The 25,551-nt window shown below is 45.2% G+C and overlaps 1 protein-coding gene and 1 long non-coding RNA gene across 2 annotated transcripts; one reads left to right on the top strand and one right to left on the bottom strand.

Annotated features, from left to right (window-relative positions):
• Window positions 1-1,841: 1,841 nt before the first annotated feature.
• On the top strand, window positions 1,842-10,426 carry LOC116653909. Its single transcript, XR_004308534.1, has 2 exons — window positions 1,842-3,269; window positions 3,733-10,426. It is a non-coding gene; the product is annotated as an uncharacterized LOC116653909 (long non-coding RNA).
• FAM174B (family with sequence similarity 174 member B) lies at window positions 7,303-25,545 on the bottom strand. Its single transcript, XM_015873118.2, has 3 exons — window positions 25,187-25,545; window positions 17,332-17,463; window positions 7,303-11,056 (listed from the first exon to the last, which is right to left on the bottom strand). Exons 1-3 carry the CDS (start codon window positions 25,462-25,464, stop codon window positions 11,053-11,055), a joined length of 414 nt encoding a protein of 137 aa, XP_015728604.1. The 5' UTR covers window positions 25,465-25,545; the 3' UTR covers window positions 7,303-11,052.
• Between the last annotated feature and the right edge of the window lie 6 nt (window positions 25,546-25,551).

Consider the following 25,551-nt stretch of genomic DNA (forward strand, 5'->3'; position numbering starts at 1 on the left):
CAGTATTAGTCCGAGGGGACCCATCACTTCAGAGGTGGCTTTAAAGAGGGATGTGAAATGAGCTGAGACTTAACACTTGCACGTCGGGTGCGGGTTGGTTTACAAACTGAGCTGTTGTTTCGGGCTGCAGGGCAGGCTGATCCCTGCAGGGTCTGTTTGCATGGGTGGGTAAAAACACAGCAAGTGGGCAGGGATTGTGCACATGTGCTGAGATATCCCTGTTCTGAGAACTGCATCCTGCTTTTGACATATCCCTTTGAACAGGATCTCCCATTGCCTCCTCCCAACAGCTGAACAGATCTAAAGTCCCTCCAGGTGGTCCCTATGTGAGATGGGGACACATGACTGCAGAGGGGACTAGGCCCAGCCCTTTGCAAAGAGGATTAGGAGCAGTGGGGGATTATTGCTATCATTAATGTCAGGAAAAAAAAGCAAACAGGGAACTCAGCATTCAGTATTTTGACAAAAGCCGCGGGGTCTCTATTTGCACTCATGTTCTACAAAACGCTCTGCAGCGAGGCTTGAAACAACAAGGTAAAACGTTTGTGGCACTAATAACTTCTTTAGTTAATGTTGAGGCAGGTGAAGAGGGTTTCTCATGCTTGATCCCTTGTTACAGTTTTGGCAGTGCTAAATGCTGGGAAGGAGCAGGTTGCACAGCAGGGAGGCTGCACACTTTGTGTTTCTGAATGGAGATGGCTGCTAATTGCACAAAGCTGGCACCAGACTGCTGGTGCCCCGGCTCACAACCTGCACACAGCCCGAATCCAGTGTCAAACATCTGGATCTCACCAATCATAGAATCATTAAGGTTGGAAAAGCCCATTAAAACCACCCAGTCCAACCACTGACCCACCCCCTCCATGCCCAGTGACCACGTCCCACAGTGCCACATCCCCACGGTTCTTGAGCACCTCCATGGATGGTGACTCCAGCACCTCCCTGAGCTGCTGTGCCACTGCAGCACTGCTCCCTCTGAGAATAAATTGTTCCACTATCCAACCTGAATAATACCCTAATATCCAGTTGTGCAGTTTTAAGCCTAGGAAATGTAGGCCACTGATCTTCAGTCTGATCTAACCGGAGTCACGTCTCAGTGTAAAGGTATCTATGGACACAGCTCTGTCTATTTTTGCCTTACAGGAAGATAACAAAAGGGGTTTTATCATTGCTGCTATCTTTCTAGTATGTAGAACAGGGTCAGCAAAAATAAACCCAAACCCTGGCAGGTTCTTTTTGTGAATAAAGGCATATGCGGGGTGTTTCATACGCCTTATCCATCTTTTTTAACCAAACTGCCAATTCCACTGATCCCTTCAGACTTCATCTTTGCCGCATCCATCAAGTCACTGCAATACTCTGAGTATCTTCAGCAGCAAGAAATATGAACAATAGCAGCTGGATTTTGTCCATAGGGAAAAAGGAAAAGCCCTCACACGCCTGCAAGATAAGGCGGATGTTTAAAACACCACAAGTCAAATGAGAGAACAGGCATTAGGAACACGGCACGGCTGTACCGAGCACCCTTTTGGGGTCCCATATATGAATGCAGGACACTGCATAGTCTATGCATTCATTGCTGTGAAATCTCAGCTGTTGTGCAGTGGGTTTTCTCACCTCTTGTGGCCCCAGGCTGCTGCTGTTGGTTTGAGTTCTTCCCTTGCAATGAGTGCTCCCAGCAGTGCTGGGGAAACACAGCGGAAGCAGCTGCAGCCCGCACTGTGGCTGTGGGTGTTGTAAGTGCACATTTATACTGGTGGTGATGCAATCCTTGTATTGCTGCAGGGAGGGCAAAAGAAAAGAAGCAAAATAAAGCGTCCACATGGTGAGAATATGACAAGAGCTCAACAGCCAGGCACTGGCTGCGTGCTAAATCTACTTCCCCCAATCTTTTAGCAGTACCTCAGCTAAAGCAGCTGGATTTGGGGCAGAAACCCTTCAGCACTGCTCAGCACACTGAAGCCTAATGCAGGCTGTGCTATATCAGGCTGGAACGCCTCTGGGCACTCTACAGTCCCACGCCGCATTTACTAGCACTGACTGATGAGGGCTGGCCAGCAGAACACGCCAAAGAGCTGCGTGGATCCATAGGGTGAGATGATGTAAAGCACTGCCCATGGCAAGGGGCAGGGTCTGTGCTGACCTTCATGCTGGCAAAGGCTGCAGAAATCATAGAAAAACTCAAGCTGGAAAGGACCCATAAGGATCATGGAGTCCAACTTCTGGTTGAATAAATTTGCCCTCTGTGATTTCCTATCTCCATCCCATCGGGGCTTCCAACAAGATCTGCTTTGCTCTGCGCTGAATAGGAGCAGCCACACATAAGGGCTCTCTGATCACACTCACTATATACATTCTTTGGGGGTGGTCAAAGAAGTTGAGTGAAAAACTCAGTGCTGCAAAGGCCCCATGGCTGACACTTCGTTATCTGCATTCTGCGTGCAAGTTTTCTCTGTTTGCACACATTTACATTAAAGTTTAATAAGCTTCATTGAAGTATTTTCAGGTTCTGCGGAAAAACAAAATGCCAAAGAAACCTCAGACTGCGGGTTCCTAATGTCCTTGCTCAGATTTCAGCTTTTGAGATGGTACATCAAAAAGGAACATAATGAAGCTGCTATTATTACTAATGTCTTCCCCATTATCCGAGTTGCAGGGAACAATTAAATGGCGTCAATGAGGCGCTGCTACGCTTGGATACACCACCATGTTGCAGCGTGATTTCACCTCCTCTTCTGCTCCTGCTCTTCCCCACCTGCTCCTCTTCAGCAGGCAGCTTCCAGTGAAACTCAAAGAAAACTTCAAATGTTTGGAACTCCTTTCAGAAATATGAAATAAAACGTGTGCTGAAAGTATCACCCCCCGGGGGAATTTGCCCCCTAGCAGCAGCAGCTCTTTGGTACCTTCAGCGTGGGGCAAATTGTACAACAGTTCCCCACAATGGTGAGAGCTCGGTGTCAGCCTTGAAGTTAAGATTCAATCGGTGTGCAAAACTCAGAACCTTTCAACCCACACCTACACAGCTGCAAGCTCTGTCTGCAGTTTGCAACCTTCTTCATCCACCTGGGTCTGAATGGTGAGTTGTAGGGTGGGAGGAGCTACTGGGTAAGGAGGGCAGCTGGAAGGTGTTGGGTTGTTGATGGGGTGCTGCTCAGGACCTGAAAGTTATAAAGGGAACAAGTGGAGGACTCAGTGCAGGTGGTGTATGGTGAGTTAGCAGAGAGTGGATGGGACTTGCTCGTGGATCTCCAAGGGTTTCCCAGACACAGGTAAGGAAGGATTTTAGAGTATTTTTTGCTATTTATTTGGGGGATGTGATGTTTCAAAATTGAGCTTTGATGTGGGCAGTGGTTGAGCTGTTTGTGATTTCCTGTATCAGGGATGTGAGGGTGGGCAGGATCTCTGTGCTTTTGGTCTTTGGTTTGTGTCTGCTGCTAATGGCATCTGAATGCCCAGAGGTTGTGAGCCTGGGTGTGGCAATGGCAATTCGGAGTGCAGGGTGTGTTAGAGCAATGCTTTTGTATGGCTATAGGCTTGTCCTATGCTATTGCAGGCTTTATAGCAGGCAGAATGGGGAATTGATACATCTCAAGGGCTGCATTCTGTATTTGACATCTAACGCGGTGTTGTGAGCTGTCTTGTGTGCATGTGGGTATTCGCTCTCACAAAAGGCTCCTGCCTGTTTGCTTTCTTGCTAATGAGATATCCTCGCTCATTTCTTTGTTACGCCAGCTCTCATTTCGAGCTCTTTGACACAAGCAACCATTTCTTCTGTGAGAGGCTGAGATCATACGACAGGATTATAAATTTACTCCTGAAACGTCCCATTAATAAATGATAAAGTGTTTATAAATATGCAAAATAGATTATTAGTCAATTCTACAAAATCTTGGCTACGGGAGCATAAAAGTGTGCCCTGCAGCTTGTATGTCTATTATAAAAAAGAGGAAGGAACTATAAAGAAATCCAGGCTCCCTTTCTAACTTCCGAGCAGCAAGTGCTGAATAATTTACTTCTGATAGTGATTGTGTTTAAAAGCAAATCATTTGTTTCCTTCAACAGCTGCAAACAATGTGCTGTAAATATGTGATTTAAAAAACGTTGTGCATAAGCAAAGGGACAAAGGGAGTTGTTCATTTGAACAGCTCATTAAATAGCAGCTTTTCAGCACAGGGCTCCCCCAGTCCATAGGCACCCTGAGAGGTACCATTGCTTTCTTTAAGCTTAGCAGGCTTTGGGAATGCTAATCCTGCTTAAATAGACCTGACTTCAACAACGGGAGCTCAGACTGGAGGCTTGAGTGAAGTCCTGTTTAATTTGGCTGCTGTCAAGGCGAAGGATGAACCGTGTCTGTTGTTTTGTGTAGGCCCATCCTTGGCAGCTGGTGGTTGCAGCGATAGTTTGACCATTGCTCCAGAAGAACCCTCTGTATCTCTCCTTTGCTGTCACTCAGTCTATGAGGGCATTGCTAGACCACAACTATTGGGGATGGCAGGGAGGAATTCAAGGTTTTTGTGGTCAAGTGTTGGTGGAGAGCAGGGCAGAAGGGCAGGGACCCCCTCGTCCTTTTCCCGGCACTGATAGCATTTGCTCACCATCAACACCTCGAACTGGTCTGACCTTAGAAAACAAGAAAAATTACTTTGAAAGCCTCTTTTTTTCTGTTTACCTGAGAAATAGCATAACAGTGCTGGGCTTTGTGCCTTTAGGAGTCCTTAAGCAAGGAGTGGGATGGAGCTAGGTGACGGCAGATGCTGTCCAGAAGGCACTGCTGAGACAACACTGCTGACAGCCAGGCAGAAATGAAGTGGGGAAATGTCAAATGTTCTTGACCCGAGCTAAACCGTCATGAATTGAGGGCAGGAGACGAGAGAAATGTCTGTAAAGAAGAGCTGCTTTCCAGCTAAATATATTTGTACCAGGGCAGTGGCAGTCTGGAAACTGATGGCAGCAGGGGGGAACAGCTTGGGGGTGAGGGCTTTACAAGTGGTGTTTTGAGGAGCTGAAGATGATTTGAAGCATTTTATTCGTCTTCGCTTATCAGCAGCGCTGTGCTTATTCTGGGCTGGCATCAGGGCTGATGAGGAACAGCCACATCAGCCCAGACGGCTTCATATCTCCTCTAACAGACACAGGGCAGCACGAACACACGCATTACCTGGCAAGAAATACAGCCATGTTCAATCTTTTTGTACTGCAGCCATTTGATTTCAGTGCTTCACCCCCAGGGCTGGAAGGAGGAATCCTAAATCAAAGTCTATGGGGCACCTGTGTGCCACCACCTTCCCATCAAGTTGTTGGCTTAGGAGAAAGTTCTGAGGCTTTTCCTTCCTTTCCCACTGCTAAAGTGGTGCCTATTAAGACGTGGAGAGCTGCATCTGAAATGTTAAGGCCGTTTGCTTCTTAGCTTTAATAGCAATGGTCACTCGTTCCGTACTGTTGTTTTTTCATCAGATGGAAGTGCTGCTTTGAATTAAACTCAGCTCATTGAACATGCCCTGAGCAAACGGTCATTAGAAAAGCAAACCAAGTGGGAACCTGGTTGGTTGAGCTCAGAGGAGCAAATGTCTGCTGGAAATGAAGGCTAGGAGAGTTTCTGGTCTCTTAGAAATTGGTAATTGCCGGCTGATAGGGAGATGAACTGTCTTCAATGATGTTTCTGTGCAGCCTAGTTACAGACTACTTGGTCTTAAGCAATTAGAGCCATTCCTGCTTCATACTCTAATAGAGCTCGTTGTCAGGCATAATTCAAATTATCTCAGTGCTAAGCTAATGTCTCTTTGATAGCACTTGCCAAACATCGCTGACAATTTTGTACTTGTAAGTATCAAGGCATCCAAAGATCACTGACAGACACAGGAGGGGCACCTCCTCCCTTCTCCAGCATTATAAATATGTATTTTATGGCTCTGTTGAGTTAACCTCACGCTTGAGTACAGACAGCGGCTGCCAGTGAGAGCGGTAACTTGTATGAAGGTGGCAATCCTACATCCAGCAAATGGAAGGTCGTGCTATACCTTGGTCTGTGCAGGGCTCTATCAGAAATCAAATTAACCTGTTAAGAGGACCCAGTTAAAATATATACATATATGAGGATGTGTCTTGTAGCTTCAAGTTTCTCCCATGTGAAAACTCAGAGAGGCTAAAATGAGCATCCCCTTTCCACCCAGAACCCCAGCTGCAATCATCTTTATCCAACTCCAGCTTTTCAGCCCTTAGCTAAGAAATTACACCAGATTTTTGGTCATTTATCTCCCACTTGAGTTCTCATCAGAAAAGCAAGCGTGTGCAGATTGCAGCTGCTGCTTTTCATTTGATCTTCCCTTCTGCAGTGTGCACCAAATAAGGAAGCTAGTCCTGTTTGAGCAGGGCTGGGTTAGGCTGGTGCTCCTCTCGCTGGGTCAAACTTCCTACGAACACCAGCTTTGCTGCACAACAGCTGGCTCATGGCTGAGGCCTGATTACATTTTGATAAGCACGTTGAATTGGATTTAACTTCACTTTGGCAGGACGTCATTCAAAAAGCACTGGCTGGTTGGCAGCTGCCCTTTGTCTACAGCACTGAATTAGTCTGACTATTAAAAGAAGGCATGAAGACATCAAGACAGGAACAGCTCTGGAATGTGGGAAAGAGGCAGAACTGACTCGTGCAAGGGGCACTGGATCAGTCTGTCCCATAACTAGCAGCCCCTCCTCGCTTTATTTAAACATGGTGCAAGAGAAGTCTTCAGAGGACTTGCTCATAGTCCTAAAATGAGCATTAAATCCCCACGTGCCTCACTGCCCTGATGCTCATATCTATCTCTTCAGCATCTCATGTGCCCTGAAAGCCACAAGGCAAAATTGCTTCAGACTGGGAACTGAGACACATGACCCATCTGGAAGGCTGGAGCCCAGTGCTGATGTGCAGTCTGGCCACCCTGGGGAGGGGACACGGCTCGGTTCACTCCGCTTGGCTCAAAGCCTGGGACAGCAGGGCTGCAGACTGCGGGCTTGATGCTGCTTAACAAGGTTGGAACCAGCAGTACTGATATCTTCACTATTGCAGAGATGTTTGCTTTATGAATCCAGATGTCAATCTAAGGGTATTGATAGGGACTCTGTGTGACTGAATGTATTTCTCTTCTGTGCTGTCACTGCCAGTTTCTCTCCTTGTCACGCTCTGGTTCAGGCTCACTGTACAAAGGGATGTGCAGCTCTCTGTACTAAGGCAGTGTGCAAGGCACTGTGAACATCACTGTGCTTCACCAAATGACAAACCCTTTCCCATCCCCTCCATAAACACAGCAGCACAAGGACAGGTTTCAAGAACATGTTTAATGATGGAGGTTTCTACTGAAACATGAGATGTCCATTCAAACTCATCTTATTCTCTTATATAAAAAAAAGAAGAAAAACAACCAACTTTTGGTCACAACAACAAATTCTCTTAAAACACCTTTAAACAAAGTTCAAGCAATTGCACAGAACGAAACTCATGGTCCTGGTAACTCCTCACACAAAGACTGCAGCAGCAGAAACTCATCTAACAAAAGAAAAAGAAACCCCTTAATGAAAACCACAGCGTGCCACCCTGCAGAGATTATGCCACGTACAGTGCTTTAGAGGGAGCAGTAATGAACAAAATGTTCAGATGCATTAGCAATTAAGTGTTCATTAGACTTCTACAAGTCGTTTGGAGCTTAGGATAAGCATTGACCTGTGTACAAGTTAACGCGCTGAACAAGTGTTTGCAGTCATCTCCACATCTTCCAGGGAAGGGGAAAAAATACAACCTGTGCATTTCTGCCTTGATCCTGCAGGCAAACAAGGCACGCTGACTTCTGCGGTTGGAGTAACGAAGCTGTGATTCTGTGCAGGGTTTTCCTCCGCAGCACAGCATGCACAAAGAGGAAAACCTCTAATTTGCTTGCCCTGTTTGACTCTGCTCCTAGTCAGTGGATTTTGTAAGCGGTGAGCAAGCTGCAGGCAGACATCTATAATAGTATTTCTTTTATTCTCTGTAACAGAAAAAATGCCTTTAAAATGCTCTTGAACAAAGCGAGCTCGACTACGCAACACAAAACAGCAGCAAATACTAAGACACAATCACAATCAGATTAAACCTGCACTGTAAGATGCACAGAACGTTAAGGTAAAACATTCATGTAGTGGTTAATGGTTATTCCTTTCTGATGAACTAGAAATACCTGAACTAAACAGTCCAAATTATTAAAACTATGTTTCAAACTAAGTCCTTCCTACAATTAAAAAAATATTCTTATATATACTATTAGATGAGTCACGTCAAGTGCTCTTAAAATCTTAACTAAATATAGCTATGGAATATTTACCTGGACAATTTAAATCACATACAGCAACTTTTATAGAGGTAAACATTGCCTCACATTTCCAACAGCAACTGAGCAACATCAAACAAAGAATTCGGGTTCTTTTCGTGACCATGAGCAGTGGGTGAGGCTGGCCTTTTATTTCTAACAAGAAGCTGCTCCCCCCTCCAAGCGCTCTTTAGCTTGTGGCACATGAGCCTCTGTCTTCAACATCTGAAATGCTTGGTCCCCATCCACCACTGAGATTCGTCCATGTTATAAAACAGTGGGGTTTTTAGCCACAAGCAAGTGGAGCAGATGGCTTCTGCCAGCTTAACTCTGCGAGTAACCTGAAGTTGGTGGAAATAATTCATTTCAAGAACTGACTCGCCCTTGGAAAGAAGTACCCTTTATGCTCCTCTCATCTTTCTCCTTTGTCACTTGGTCTTGCCCCTCTTTTGTGCAAAGAGGCTTTATTCCCTCCATCCCCACCATTTCCAGAATGCCTGATGCTCAGCTTAATGAATTTGGCAGAATTGTGGACAGGAACGTGTTGCCATGGTGTTTGCTCAGACAGCACAGCTCCTGCCCTTCATCACCTCCTCCAGCAAATACAAAAGGAGCTTTTAACCGAGCTTTCCTCTCAGCATCGCCGCTTCTTTGACTTCAGAAGGATTCTACCTATCTAAATTTAGTTCCTGCTTTTTGAAGTACTTTAGTCCTGAAGAGACACGCTACTTCCTTCAGAATCACCCAGCCTGAATCCCAAGTCTGTTTTACCAAAGTGGGGAAAGATTCTCTAGCTTTCATCTCAACCTGCAGCACTGCTCAACCCACCAGTACTTACATGTTATACCATCCAGGAGACAACCTGATGGCCCCACCGTCGGTTCCTCTACTCTCACTTCGAGCTGACATGAAATATTGCTTAGTAACAGTTCTGTGGAATGACTCAAATTCATTCCATGAATGAAAATAGCAGAGCGTTTTTAGATTGCCTTGATGACTAATGGTAACACGACAGTCTCCCGTGAGATTTTTCCATGCCAGCTGAGTGGGATGTTTGTGAAGCCTTTGCTAAGTCACAGTTACGGAAAGCAAGCTACGTTATGGGAGCTACTCTGATGAAAGCACAAGGCTGCTGGGGAAAAGAAATTCCCCTTCTCCTCCTCTTACGGACTGCAGGGCCCAAAAGAACCGCGAAGAACTAGCATAGGTTATAGCATCATGACAAAGCAGTTTAGTGTTCTCAGCAATCCTCAATGCCACCAAAAAAATAAAAGGCAACTCACTGCAAGGATGGTTCTTGGCCAGATACTCTGCAGTCTCCTTGAAGGGTTGTAACTGTAGGAATAAGTCAAGCAAACATTGGGACAATCCTAAGACAAACAGAAAATGCGTGGTTCCCAAGAAAAGCAGGGTTCTCCAGGCAGCTTCAAAACCCAACGTACGAAGGTATTCAAGGGTGCAGCAAATGAGGAGCAAATGCATCAAAGAGAAATCTGAGCTGCATCTGTGGTTACTCTAAGGGAAAACCACAATGTGAAGAAACAAAACCAGTTAGCTTTGCCTTTTCTAATGACTGCCTGGAATGTGTATGTGCTTGTGGTTTCCTTAGCTTGATCCATCCAGATGCAGCATCTCATTTTATTAGTGTCCTCCCACAGCTCTGACCTCTGCAGCATGAAGCGTAGCAGGGAGTAATGGTTCAAAACGCATCCTTGAGTTTAATGGGATTTGCCAAGCAGGTGGTAAGGGAAAACTTCCAGTTTTTTACAGATCCCTTACATAAAGCTTCCACCAAAGTGGTGATCTTTCTGCAATTGAATCATTCCACGTGAGGAACTTACTTTGCTTAGAAAAAAGGTAATACAGATGATTGGTAGACAAGTTACAGTAAGCGTAGGACACACAACAGTACAAAACACTTTGACTCCCCATGGAAGGGCAGAAAATTACAAAAATATATCTTTTTTTAATCTAAGATCGTTGTAGTTTAGGGCATGTCTGATTCCTCCTATTTCCCTGTGGTCTCGTTTATTGTTGGTCTGGTCAGAGCTCCTTGGGACACTGAAAATGTCATTAGGAAAGCTTAGTGCAACTGTTATGTTTAAAAAGAATCAGTAGCAAGTCAAGAAAACTTTCTGCATGAGTCAGCCTCTCACCTTTTCCCCCTTAAAGTCCTATACTAAACATAAGTACGGCATTTCAACATGGCTTACAGTTTTACCACCTAAAGTCACAAGTCATTTTTGTAAGGCCAGAAAGAAAATTCCTTTCTTAATATTTAAATGCATGAACTGTTCTACAGTGAGTAAAGTTTAACAGTGACTGAAGTACTGAATTGGGAAAATAAGTCCTTGAGGCAGCTTGATTGAATCTTCCTCTTCTTCCTTCTTCTGCACAACTTATTTAGACCATAATGAGCTGCAAGTTAGTACACAGGGCTGAATCTCGTCATGCTTTAGTGACGCAGCAGTCCTCTTAAAGCAAGAGAGAGCTGAGTTGGCAAGGAGGAACTCCAGTCATTCCAACATAGTGGTTTGGAAACCAGGGAACGAATGGTGACGTTTTGGTCAGAAGATTTGTAGCCTGCCATACAAACAGCACCTCGAGGAGATGAGGCTTGGTTTGGTTGTGATGCTGCAGAGATGAAAGCCTCCCCTTTCACAGTTATGGCTTCAGCAGGTCCCTCAACAGCAGAATGCCACCTGGCAGGGCACCAGTGCTCCACAGAACTGCTCTACCTGGAAAGAAGCAGGGGAAATTAGTGCTGTTGTAGGTTTGCAGTTAAATAGCTCAGACAGAGATAAAAACTGATGTGCAGCCCGCTGCTAACCAGCACGTGTGGATGATCCACCTTGCAATGGATTCACCTGCTGACACCCTGTTGCTTTAACTGCTTCAGGAATTAATGGATAAATACAAAAAAAAGAGAAACAAGTCTTAATAGAAACTTGTTATACTGACATGTATAGGACTGCACTGCCTGCATATAACCAGCTGAACTAGCCAGCAGAATGTGGTGTGCTCTGTAACATGTGTGAGCCAAGTGAAACTGTCCTTCAAAACCCAAATAGAAAGTGCTTTCTAACTATGTATTTCCTCCCTTGCTGCGGATCTACAGGAAATCATAAACAGCGGCATCAAAGCTTTGGCAACTTGCTGTATTTTATGGCAAGCAGCTGACTGAGTCGGTGATTTGCACCCCCTTCAGATGAGGGTAAATGATACACCTCCATTTATACACAACCTGTCACTGCTGCTAGGAAAAAAAAATTAAGCTGCTACAAACCCCAGTGCAATTCACCTCGCATCATCCATAAAGGCCTGAGGCTTTCACTTGCCAAAAATCCATTACAGCTGCTCCCTTGAGAGCAAACACACTGCTTTAACAAGCAGACAATGCCCCACTCCGTTCAGGGCTGCACACACAGTTAGGATCTGGAAAAGATGTATTCAAAGAGAAGACACCAATATTGCAATCGTATATTTTACAAGAGAGGCTCCCAGAAGACTCGAGCACATCAAAGCTGAGCCCAGCAATGGTGATGAAGATGTACTCACACAGTTCAGTGCTATCAGCACCCGAAAAGAGGTGAATCCAGAATAATGTGCTCCACCAGCCCTTTGATGCAGCGTGTCTCTCCTCTAAAAGATCCCACAAGCCCTCCAAAGTCCTTTAGTCCAATGATGAGTGCATAAATGTTTCTGACCTCTTCTCTCTGCCACCACTCTTTGCACATAAATCTTTCCGCTTTCAAGAGCACTTTGGAAGATGCATTCCTAAAATGCTCCTGTGCTTTGCTGGTACTGATGCTGCTAAAGGGAGAGGTGGCAATCCATGAGGAAAACAAACTGAGATTTCATTTAGCTGACAGGAGGGAGAGGGGCTTCAATCTGTCCCAAGAAAAACTTGTGGCTTTCTTTCAGTTCTTATTTAGGAATCTGACATCTGGGTTGGGAAAATTCCAGCTCTGGTGTTTAAATTCTGAGCTCTTCCTTGATTGCGGGCTCTCACGTGGCACATCTCAGCCCGGACACCAAAAGCTCTGCAGGAACAGTTGTGAAATTCACCCAGCTGGGCTCAGTGAGCACAGCAGGAGCAGAATGCACTGCCTCAAGCAGCTGTATTTCAGCAGGGAGAGGAGATGCTGATCTCCCAGATTACTGAAGTGCTTTCAAAGCGTTCATGTACAAGGCACGGCAGAATTTATTCAGTGCTTGTTTTCCTTTTTCTATTGAAGCTGACAAGAAATCCCCCAATGAATGACGCTAGAGCTAATAAGCTTAATAACCTAACAATTTTAATTACCTTTTTAGAAACTGGTTCTTTTTGCAATGGTTCTAATCTCTTTTTCTCTTATTACTTAAAGCATTCTGCCTGCACTGTGATGAGGGATAAATGAAGTTTATTGGGGGGTGTTTGCCTGTCACCTATTTCCTTACTTTACTCTTCTTGAGTATCATGCAGTGCTATCGTGTAGGAGATCAGAAAATCCATATAACTTTATTTCAAGAAGGTGCAGGAAAGTGTGAATATAGCGAATAGGAGAGGAACGTATTAAAATCAAGACCTAGTGATGGGATGAGAAAGCACAGCAAAGGATGGGATTTGGCTCCCCATCTAACTCATTTTCCAAGATGTGCTGTAAGTGTAATCCCATCATAAAACATGAATCAAATACCTGACAGGTGGAAAATGATGACCAGTGCTGTTCATATCGTCCACAATCAATTGGACATGGATAACTTTCGGCCTTCTGCAGCACAGATTGAATCGGTGATCAAGAAATAAGCATTCTCTATGTTCAGTTTGCTTTCTTTGTGTAGCTCTGCAATAATTTCAGAATAATTCTTCCACTTTTTCTCCCAATATCTCATTCAAATCCAGAGCAAATACTCCAAAAGCTATCCTCCATATTAAAGAAACGTTCCCATGAAGCTTTTCAAAGAGGTGCTAATATCCAAGTGATTAGGCATCTTTGCTCTGTGACAATCTCTGATTTACACTTTCAGCCTCTTGTCACACAGAAATTGTGCTCTCAGGATTAGAGAAACCACTGACAGAATCATTTCCTCTGACTGCAATAAGATTGCAAAAGGGGGCATCTAATCCAGCACCCCCGAGCTTCTGAGACAGGCAGTGGGTGGCTTTTGCCTCCATGGCAATGACTGTGTTTGGTTGAAATCTGAAGTGTCTCTTAAGCTTGTTTCACAGAAGGAGGCAGCTGTTCCTTGGCCTCGTGAAAGTAGAGAGTGGGGGATCTATTGGGAGCCCCAAATCTTAAAGCCTCCTCAAAAAAATGTAACAGCCTTCATCCAGCAGCCCAATTGACACTGCCTGCTGTTCTTTGATGCCTCTGGTAAGGCTGCAAACAAATCCTTGCAAGGACAAAGCATGAAAGGAAAGAAAATTAGCTGCATGAGAACAATTGGAGAGGTATATGTGGCTTCTCTCCTGTTGCTGCTAGACACTAACTGCCTTTTAATTATGGTTCTTTGCTTTGCTTGAGGGACGTGGCTCAGAATCTTAATTACTCCCCCAAACACGGACACGTCAGTGTGCACCTCTCAACAGTCTGGAGGGGACACCAAACAAACCAGCCCAGAGTCTACCCGCATCATTCTCAGCAAAGACTGAGGCTACAGGCTCAGAATGAGACTCTCTATGAGCTGTTCATCAGCTTGAGAAATATGTCAGTACTGAGGTAATATTTAATGCTATTTACAGGGGGCACCTAATGTAATCCAAGGTCAGCTCTTCAGGAGTCCCATTATTGCCATGCAGGTAGCAGCCCTGTGAATCTGAAAGCACATAATTGTCCTAGAGCCCATGAGTAACATTTGAGCTGAATGATGCTCATAGTCCATTGTGGCCCTACTGCACTGCATTTTGGAAACCTCATTTTCCATTTCCGCTATGTTTTAAATATATTTGTGGTGCTTTCCTGCTGGAAAGCATTGGGCAAAAGCCGTAGCAAGTCACAACTTTCTGGAGAATGGACTCTTCCTTGTACTTTTACAGCTTTTAAATCACCAATGAGCAGCTCCAAAGAATACAGCTAATTTCGTATGACTTCCTAGAGCCAGGAAGACTTCAAAAATTCTAGGTTTCAGTGACAGAAAGTTGGTTTCTGTAGCGGATGTGGTAGCACATATGTTAACAATATTGAGTGATGTGCTCAGCCAATAGGCTTATCTTTCCCTACCAGCATGTCATGAGGAAATAAAGAATTAAAAAAAATAAATCAGAATGACACCTTTTGGTCAGCCTTAGCACTGCACCAGCAGATCCTCCCAGAGTACTGAATGAGCTGAATGAGGTTCAGCTTCTCTGAAAGCCGTCCGTGGGATGGTACAGTCACAGAAGTGCTTTATGTGAAGCAGCACCTTGCCAAAATCCCCATGCCAGGAACTGGTAGCATAGACAGGGGCCAGAAGTCTGTTGTAATGCAGGCCAAACGAGTGCCGCTGCTAGGAGATTGATTGAATAAATCCAAACAACTGATAGTGACTGCTGGCAAGGAGGCACCTTCATCTGAATATAAAAACAAACACATAAAAGAGAGAGCATCCTAGCCTGTGGGTACTTGTCAGGAGGCACCTGTTGCCCCTCTGTCCCCTTCACAAGTGCTTCCAGGTTGCTGCGGTTCATTACACTCTGCTGTGGTTTAGCTAATAAGCTGAGACAGCAACATCATGCTGTTCCTTATGCACCAGCCCCAGTGACGACTGTGCGGGTTCACCTGACGTGTTTGCACTTTCTTGATATAAAGGAGAGGGAAAGCAGCTTTCCTGCTGCAATAATTAACAAAGGTTCCTTTAAATCTTCAGGCACTTGCTGAACGTCTAAAACAATCCTATCTGTGGGTACCCACATATCTTTACAGCTCCTTTTAACCGCGGACAGGCATTAAGAGATACCTCTCTTTACATGATCTTGCTGGAATCTGCCTCCAACTTCAAAACAAAAAAAAGCCTTAGGTGGCAAAAGTTAATTATTATTCTTTGATGGGGTGGGGAATTCCAGCTTCTGCCAGGTCTTGTGTTAATTCACCAAGCACTGAAGGCATATCTGAGATGCTTGCTTCTCATCTCAATACAAGTGCTATGAAGGAGTTCTTGACTACTTTAGGGGGGATTTTGGTGGACGAACTTGCATTGCACAGTTGCAAAGAGCCTGTAGGGGTTAACAGGAGACAGAAACTATTCAAGATGTGGTCTCTGGGAGGCACAAAGGTAGCAGGAAGCAAATGTATCTTCAGAGGAGTTTTCTGATGCTCAGTCCTGCTAAGGGGATGTCTGTAAGATGATTATTTCTCTCTAGACTGAGGTAGCACTGTTTGAGCTCGAACTGTATGCCTCAAACAGCAAAGGCTTCAGGAAATATGGGATTTAATAGCTGTTGCACTGTGGCAGAAAGGAGGAATTCCCACAGATGAAAAGAGGGCAGGTTGACTAAGAATCAAAACCCCCTATTGTCACTGATTGAATAAATCGGAGAACAGAGCATCATACAAGGTGAGAGCCATTTTGTACTGCAAAGGAACCCACAAACACAAATAGCCTTTGGGAAAGCATCAGTACAGCATGCGCTCCACATTACACGACTCTCATGAGTCAGAGACTTTCCAGCATGCTCTCCTCTTTATCTAACATTTTACTATTAGACATCTTATCCTGAAGCACTGCCATGATGGAGAATCTTCTTCTCTCTGTCTTTGAAAAATCCCTCTGATGTTGCTACCATAAGGTTGCAAAGAAAGTACTCAGTTATTTCTACTTAGTGAATAGGAAGGAGAACTGTTGAAGGAGGCCGTGGTGAGACAGATTTCTTCAAGTTTAACAAAGCCTGGGTCAAACAAATTGCTTGAGGAACAACACAACCCGAAATTATTACTGTAAACACAGAACAGCTACAGGGAATGGCAGCAGGCTGTCAAGGACTTCAAGGAGCCTTCTAATTCAGGCATTAATTATGTTTAGCAGCACAACTCATACCCTTCATTGTTTTGTAACTTCCAACTATAGCCTGACTTTTACAGAGAAATAATGCAGTTCTTTTGATAATGACCAGCAGAACGTGTGGTGCTGTGTGTTTTAGATGCTGGCACACAAGTGCTTAGAACAAATATGTCAATCCCCTTTCTAAAGTTAAGAGATGGGCAATTTGAATAAGGTCTTTTAATAATTTTCCAGTTAGGAGTTGTCAAGATCTGCATTTTTATAATTAGAAAAGCTTATTTCAGCCAAAGACAGATTTTAGTGTAGGCCATATTTGGTTAAGAATGCAACTCAAGTGCTGCATGTTGCTTGATGCAAATAAAAGCAAGAGGTGCAGATACCCTCATGCCATAAATTAGTGTGCAACATCATTGCATGCTGAGAGTCTGCCAATAAATCTCAGGTCCAGAATAGGCACCAAAAGCTTTGGGTTGTCACATTGCCTCTACATCAGAAGAGACAAACACATTTAGGGAAAGTTTATTGCTAAGGGATAATTGCTGCAACATTAGGGAGTTACCACAGTCCTTTCTCTGTCACAGAACAACACCTCAGTACATATGAATCCAGAGGTCAGTGTAGATTTGCTACTGTTTTCATCCCTGCCATACTGCAATGACAGTGCCGTTGACAGAGAGTCCTCTATCTAGAATGCATGTAGGCACTGAGAGTGTGCAGGAATGGCTGCTGTCAACTGCTGGAGAGGGGAAGTTCAGTCTGTTAAACCTTGTTAGCTATGTGGGGTGTGTGTATCCTACTGAGCTGCTCTGCAAAGGAAAGAGGAGGGCAGAGGGAGCCTCAGGGCAGCAAAGTGGTTATTATAAGAGGAGAGTACGGAGCAGATGTGTGCTGAGAAACTAGGCACAGGAGCTGTAAAGGAGAGTTATAAGTCTCAAAGTGAAAGGGAGACAGTGATTGCCTCATCTCTGTCAAGGAGGCCCAGCAGAGAGGAAAGAACAACCTTTCCTAATAAGAGCTCGGTAGCAATTCTGACTGGATGAGCTTGCAGCCATACCTGTATTTCACATCAAACACTGTTGAGTCTTCGTCCTCATCATCTTCTTCATTCAGAGGAGCCATTTCTACCCGCTCAGCTGGAGTGGTGATTATGTCATACTTCCTGGTCTTCTTAATCCTCTTTCCTGACCTGAAACAACAGAGGTGAGAAGGTTAAGGTTCATGTCTATACAACATTCCTTAGAGGATAAAGCTGTTTCCTGTAGACACAAGCCCACCAACATTGAATCACCAGTCTAAGACCTCCCCAGACACAAAGGCCATGGAGCCAGTCTGTATCCCGTCTTCCTACTGCCTTTCCAGGGCTCCCATTTGTGCCTGTCAGTGTATAGAACCATTTCTTGTCAACTGCAATCCAGATCAATGTCAGTTTTTTTTTCACTGCTGACAATCCAGAGATCATTTGGCATCCAAGGCTAGCACTGAGCAGCAGTCCACTGCATCCTCCTGCTTCCGTGCTCAGTAAGCCAGGCACAGGCTTAATCAGCAGAAGCAACCAGTGGTTTAGAGAATGTGTTTAAATGGGAAAGCTCAGGTTAATTCTACTGAGATGAAGGAATTCTGAGTAGGACTCTAACTAAGGAGCAAAGGGGTTGGTGATATTTGGGTACAAACAGTCTGCTATCTTCTTTTCTTGCTGATAGCCTGGAGCAAGGCACCTCCAGCAAAACCCCTTAGCCTTGTCTGAGAAGTTCTGTGCTCAGTGCTGTGCAAGTGCTATGAAAAATAATCAGCTGCGATTTGCAGCTAACCATACCAGTCACCTCTCCTCCTGCAACAGCCTCATGTCCCTTTTGAAATGGAGATACTCACGTGCCAGGATTCTGTAAGATCTATTTTCAAATACTTACTTTCAATTAACAAACAATTGGCACGCGCCTTTTCAGCTCATTCCCTGCCTCTAGTCTGAATTGGGTGGGTCCTTTTCGCTTCACCTACTTCTCCAGTGTATGTTAGGAAGGTTGCACTGCCTATGGGTGAATCCAGTTTCATGATCATGCACTGAAGAAGGTGTTGATGTGTACAGCTTGCCTTCAGGGAGGAAAGTCTTTGCAGAATTTTCCCTTTAATAAAACAGAACAGGCAAGTGCAAAGCATGAGCTGGTGCAGGCACAAGCAAGCAACCCCTAATTTCTGGTCAGGAGTGTGCTTTCACTGTCAAGGAGCCTTGCCCTGGCATGTTGCACAAAGTGTGTTGGATTCCACACTGCCATTTTTGCATCCAGGACACATGTCTTGTAAGGAGTTACACAGCAGGGAGATCCAAGTTGTAGCCATTACCAAGAGACTGGGACTTGGAGCTGTGCTTGCATCTGTTCAGGGCTCCACCAGAGCTGACTGCAGTGGTCCCTTCTGGCCTTAAAGTAAAGGAAGTTTAAATTAGTGAGAGCTAAGAGCTCCAGTCTCAGTGCTTCTGCCCAGTATGGCTTTTGGCTGTTAGTCTGAGGCTGAAGAAAGAGGTCCCATCCCTTGGGATGGTGGTGTTTGCATTTCTTCCCCAAATGGCTGCAACAGAAGCACGAAGACAGACTTTTTCTGTCACCTAATCCTTACAGCAATCTGTGCTGCTGTATCTCACAGAGCACTAGGTAGGTTGTGCCATTACTGCTGTTGGTGAAACAAGCCATTTAATATCCAGTACAATAGGACTCTTAACCTAAACACTTGAAAATCTTTTTTTGAAAGCACTTGTCTGTATTATTCTGCTTCTCAGCCAAGACCCAACAGCTAAGTGATGCAGGGAGGTCTCAACTTACAAGTAATGCATTGCTTTTACAGGAATCATTTGCTCACGCTGTGAAGCATAAACACACACAAAAGCTAACCTGTGTCTACCTGTCAGAACCAACGAAGCGCAGTCTTAGCACTTTGCCTTGTGTCTTGCAGTAGCTTTCCATAGGTTCCCAATTTAAGAGCCTACCTGCATATCAGGTCCACGTTAACGAGAGGCAGCCTCCCTCATTCCCTTCTTATTCTGCACAGTTCATCTTAGAACAGTAACACTGGAGCGTCTGAAGCAATTACTGCAGAATAGCTATCTTTAGAAATGGCAAGCTAGAACCCTTTAGCCTCCAGCAATTAATTAGTCTATTTGGGCTCCACTTTAAAGGGGACCTGAAGCAGAACTCGCTGCACAGTTATCTCTTAATTCTCTGTAACCCTCACTTAACCGTAGCATTCACTTAGAAAAAGGAAGAAGTTGGTTTTGCTGGTTTTTGGCTCAGCAAAAGGCAAACGATTTTCTCCATCAATTCGACACCATTTTTCTGAGCTAATTTATCACAAATCTGTGTTTTGTGGCGGCCCCCTTTCTCACACTGGCTCATTTGGACAACTCCCCAAGGTTTCATCAACACGAGAATCATTACCCAGGCTTACTTTGAAGGAAAGCATTAGGACTCTCCCTGTACACGTGCAAAACAGGCCTGTCTGTTGGGAAACTGCAGCACATGAGAAGTGCTCAGCCTCGGTAGGATCCCTTTAATCATCAGTGTTGGCAACGTGAAAGGAAAAGCACTTGATCCAGCGGGTGGGACCAGACAGTATCTTTTGTCTGCAGGCAGACAGCAGCGTCAGCAGAGTAGCGCAGGGAGGAACTACAGAATACAAATGTTTGATGAACTTTTGAGACCTCTCAGATGGGATGAGGATACGTCAGGCCTCGTGGGTCTATTTTCTATGCATTATTTTGTGGTGGTGTTTTTTTATATATATATATATATATATATATATATATATAGCTGTGGTCAGAGTATGTCTGTGGCATAGCAACAAGGTGAAACGCTCCGAGTGATTCTGTTTGGGTAGGAGTAGTAGTGCATGTTTCAGTGCTTTCTAGCTCAAAGGTGTGTTGCTTCTGCTGTCCAACTCCAGCCACCTCCTGTAAGTAGGAGTAAGGGGGCAGAGGCAGCAGGGCAGGTTGGTGCTTGGGATCATCAGAGCCTGATGAAGGAGGTACTGCGGAATGTCTGCACTGTGCAAGTCCCAGCATCTGATGCTAATGGCTCCTGATGGCTTTAACCCCAGCTCTGGAGCCGACATACAACCAGCATGGGGTAGGAAAAAGAAGCTGGCTTTAGCCAGAAATATTAGCCTTCCACTTGAGACCCGGTATTGCTCCCACCTCAACCAGCCAGCTTTAACAGAAGGCAGATTTAGCGAATACAAAGCTTAAGTGAGACAGAATGAAGAAGAACTGATTGGACCTGACATGGAGGCCTGCTTCCAAGCGCTCCTGAGCTATTCAGCCTCAGTCATTCTTGCTTATTTGCATTCCCCTTGGGCTGGAATGCCTCAGGCACTGCACACCAAGCTGGTGTCTGGCCTGTAAGAAATCAGTTGTATTCCCTTCACCACACAGCAAGGGGAGGGAGGACACGCAAAGATGGGCTGGAGCAGAATGCTGACTTTGTGTCTCTGTATTTTGACCCGGGGCTATTTAGATCAAGCACCAGTCACATGCAGAACTCCATCCTTGGTTCTGAGGCATCATGTGGTGGAGTAAACGCCCAGGTCAACTCACTGGTTCATTACATTATTTACGCTTCTCATCTATTTTAGTCAACAACCCTGATATTCAAAGATAATGCTTTTCTTGACCCATAGAGAGAGGTCTCTGTATTTCTAATCTACCATTTACTCTTCCTGCCAACAGCTGCAGAGGTAGAAGGCCATGCCCTGGGGAAGAAAGGAGAGGAAAAAGAAAAGCCACAGCTATCCCTTCATAGTAGAATGTTTATTGAAGTCTGAGTAAGCCAGCTACAACCCTCCCCCCTACAAATGCAGCAACGCTGTACTGGGAGCCAGTTTATTTCCAGTACGTGAATTTCCTTAGCAGTTAAAAAGTATGGAAATACTAAGCTGGGGAAATTCCAGGCTTATTAGTGGCTGATGAATTAGATCAGTGGTATTTCATTACTGTTGATCAGTCTGGGTATCTCTGCTCTCTGGGTGGTGCTGTACATACTGAAGTTAAACCATGAAGTTAAGGCCTCGTGCTCTTAGGATATGTGTTCCCTGTTGCAAACCAAAGGTGCTTTTTATAGCAAAGTCCTTGAGATGGAATATATACGGTCACAAAAGCAAAGTGCCAGCTTGCTTAACAGCATGGCTAATAAGAGGGTCTGATTGGGAATAACTTAGGGAACATCTAAATGAGACATTGCTGTGGTTCCATCAAACCCGCAAGCAATTAAAATACATCAGTTGTGGTGTTACTTGTGTACTTTCAAACATTACAGTACAGTCTGACTGGATGTGCTCAGGAACTACTTTTCTTTTATAGGACAAAGCTATAGAAATGTTTATGATCTACCCAAATGCTTTAAGCCAGTGAATCCCAAAACAAGAAACAATCTTTGCTCTATTGTGACTGCTCAGAGAGCTACAAAGAGCCCAAGAGAGCACTACATGGAGCTCATCTCCCTTCCTTCTGCCAATTTACTGTAGTGCTCAGATCAAGTCTTACTAGGTACACGGCCTCTGAGACCCAGGACAAGTGTCCCATTTGTCTTCTTCTCTCTGTGGCCCTCACTAAACTGCACAGAGCTTAAATGAAGCTTTCCATCTCAAGTCACAAGTCTCTGCTTAGTGTATCCTTTTTTCTGCCATTTGAAGTCCTTTTAACAGCGATGATTTCTTTCCTGTTCCTGACAGAGGTCTTTTTTTTGCTGGAGTACCCTAACTGGTTATAATATGATTAGTTTGAAACCAGTGCAGCTCTCTGGGGTTAAGGCTCGGAAGGCCCAGAGCCACTGCCAGCTTTTAGAACAATGGGTCTTGTATCCTGTGATCATATGCCTGAACCTTTCTCTTCAACCAAAGTGATTTATGCTGGTTTTGCAATTACTGGAAAACCAAGATGGTATTTGAGGAAGGAATTGTAATGATACATGTAACGCAGCAAAGCAACAAGTAACAAAAGGTGCACGTGGCTTTCGTCTAAAAATACAGGCGAGCAGAAGCTGTTTCTAACCTGGGCTTTATTCATTCAAGGGCACGTCAAGACACATAGCAAACGCTATTACAGATGGTGCTCTGCACCTACAGCTCTGGGTTGCTTTCAGCTGGCACATTTGAGCAGATGTAACTTCTCCTCTTTACCCAGAAGGCACATGGCTGTATGTGCTGGTAGATCAGGTCTGAAACATTCTGTTTCCTGGGAGCTGATCCCAAGGATTGTATTACAATGAAATGAACTGAGCTGCACCAGGAACAGAAAGAAATATTAGAACACGAAGGTAGAATCCCTGAAATACAGTCTTAACAATAGAGCCGGAAAGTGGGAAATCCATCGGTCCGTGTTCTAGTTAAACAACTACCATGGAGTAAATAACACAGAGAGAAATACATTAAAATGAAATTGTAGAACAAAATAAAATCCAATGCTGGTGAGAAAAATATCTGGCCGCTTGATAGTTCATTTCATCTCTACAATTCATATCTGAAAGGATAATTTACTTCCAGCAATCCAGAGCAATTTCACAGCAAAGCTTTAATCAAAGATTGGATTCCAGCAAAATCTCTTTAATAGGAATCCATGACACTTAAAAAAAGAAAATAATAAAAAAAAGCAACGGTTTTGACTAAGCAGGAGCAAAGCTCTTATTCTGGTGGAGGAAAGCTTCACATTTATTGAGGGTAAATCCCTTATCTCTTTTGCAACAGCATCTCCTCCAATCTGTTTTGTCAGCTACAAGTGTGACATGGTACAAACATACCTGTTGGTGTTTTTGTCTCATTTCCCAGCTGGAATAATTGTTTATTAACAAGTGCTCTGACTGATAAATGGTTTTTGAAGCTGAAAGCTTCACTTCTCATTTTTCTTGCAGGGCAGATTAAAAACACAGGAGAGATCTCAGAGGGATTCTTCTTTCTTAACACATCTTTAATGCAACGTTAACTCTGACAAGCTGCATAACAATGACTTTGGCATGGGATAATTCATCTACCATTCCAATGTGACTTTAATGCGCACCTATTTCTCCTGATTATGGCATAGGGAAAGGTCTTTATAGGCTATCAGTTTGCATACTTTGGCTTGAAATATTCAGACTTATGCCAGATCTCCTTGGTACAAGGTTTCGCTTTATATCCCTAAGAAACTGAGGCAGAGGGCATAAGCCCTCCAAGGGCAGAAAGAGTGAGGGCTATAAATCTCTTCTGCAGTTACTTACAGACTTGCTAATTCTAATGTTTGTCCCCTGGAACTGCATGAGGTTGAAAAGCAATTGATGTTATTAAAATCATTATTTTTGATATTTTACTTGCTTCTCCTAACCCACTTCAGTTTAATGAGCAGAGTTCCTCGTGTTGGCTTTGCCAGCTACTGCAGTACGTAATGGAATTTAGTTAAATGTCAGTTTCTTTAGAGAAACGGCAGTTCTGATCCTCTCAGTCTCTAAGTCCACATTTAATAACACTGCAGTTGTGAACGCTGCTGTTCCTAACACAGAATTAATTCAGAAACAGGAGAAGGGGAGAATTCAGCTGCAGCCACCGTGTAAATACAAAGGAGCTGCTTGGAAACAGAACAAGGAAGAATCTGCAAACTCTGCTTGCTCAGTCACTTCTGTCACCTCCGATGCAGCGCACACCTCCTTCCTGCTCTGCTTCCTGGTCAGTGAGCTGCTCCACTTTCCAGGTGCCTTCCTGCAGCCTGTACCTACAGGTCAGATCACTGCTAACTACTGCGAGTTTGTAATCTTCTTTGGCAAAGTTAGGAGTGAACAGGCAATAACTTTGTCATCTGCAAAACAGGAACAGCATTTAGCACTGCACGGGGACTCTCACCACTACTCGGAGCTAAACAGTAACACTAACGATGCCAAAAGGAGATTAATATTCATTTTTATTTCTGCTGCAGCAACAAGCCAAACAGAGGACTGGCTTTTTAAAGCAAGTAAGTTTAACTTGTTCTTGTTCCTCCATGTAGATGTTAGATAAGGGTCAAGGACTGCTGGCCTACCTCAAGCACGTGCCAGCACCGACCTGCTTCAGCAGCGTGACCGAGTGGGCCTCCTCTGGCTGCACCACACTGTGTGGACCAGAGATGATCACCAAGCAGATGCAGACCTTCACCAAACTTCCCTTCTTGCAGCTCTGTGAGCCATCAGGAGCTTTTTCCCCTTTTGAAACGGGTGTGGGAATTTGCATCCATCAGCATCTACTCTACAGGAACACCACGAGGCATCGTTCCAACCGATGTACTGCCATCGACTTCAGGCTGGGCCTCCTGAATCCAAGCCTACCTGCTTAAGCTTAACTTAAAAAAGAAATGTTCTATACGTGGTGCGACTTCTACACCAGGGACATCTGCATGGCCCCAGCTGCAGGCACAGCGCACAACTCTAAAGCTGGAAGGCACCTCTCCAGGTCACCCTGTCCCATATAGGCTCACAGAGTCCACTCGAGCTGTGAGTGTCTTCATGGCCAGAACTTCGTGGGGTCATCTCCTTCACAGTAACACAGTAAGTGTTTTCTTACATTCGGATGGCACATGCTGAGCATGGGCAAGACACCACTAAGAACCCGGATCCATCTCCTTCACACCAGGTATCTATCAGCACCATCCCTCCAAAAAGTGCCTTGAATCCCTCCCCTCCTCTCCCCCCTTTTTTCTAACTCCTTTCTAATCAAAGTAGAGCACACTACAGGAAAACCTAATTCCAAGGACCACTGGGCCCCTCAGAAGTGCCACAGGGCGCTATAAACCTTTCCCTTTTACCTGAGATCAGGTTCGAAAAGCAGACGAACAGCTGAGCGGCCCATCCCACCGCCCCTTCCCGCACAGCCCGAGGCCCTTCCCCGGGTAAACGTGAGCCGAGGGCCGGGCGGCACCTGCCGCTCCCTACCTGAAGACACGGAGCAGCAGACAAGCGATGAGCGCGGCCGTGAGGGCGCAGGCCCCGATGACGGCGGCCTTCAGAGCGGAGAGATCTCGGAGCAGCGCGGGCACGGGGCTCAGCTGGGCCCGGCTGTGGTTGCCGGCCGCTCCGTGCGGTTCTGCGGGCAGGCGGCTGCCGTTCACCGGGCTGACCGCCACCGCCGGCGGCTCCCGGCTACAGCGGGCTTCATGCAGCGAGAGCAGCAGGCAGGCCGCGATCAGCAGCAGCGGGACTGGAGAGCGCATCCTGCCCGGCTACGGCCGCCACCGCGCCGAGCCCCGGAAGGCAGCGGCGGCCCTGCCCGGCCTGGCCCGCCTCCTTAGCGGCGCCGC

Source organism: Coturnix japonica, chromosome 10 (genome assembly GCF_001577835.2).
Source record: "Coturnix japonica isolate 7356 chromosome 10, Coturnix japonica 2.1, whole genome shotgun sequence".
NCBI classification, from domain to species: domain Eukaryota; kingdom Metazoa; phylum Chordata; class Aves; order Galliformes; family Phasianidae; genus Coturnix; species Coturnix japonica.

Coding starts and splice junctions, on each gene's coding strand:
- FAM174B (XM_015873118.2), bottom strand. CDS start 25,464: ATGCGCTCTCCAGTCCCGCTGCTGCTGATCGCGGCCTGCCTGCTGCTC. Junction 17,464..25,186: donor CTGCTGCTCCGTGTCTTCAG/GTAGGGAGCGGC, acceptor CTGTTGTTTCAG/GTCAGGAAAGAGGATTAAGA.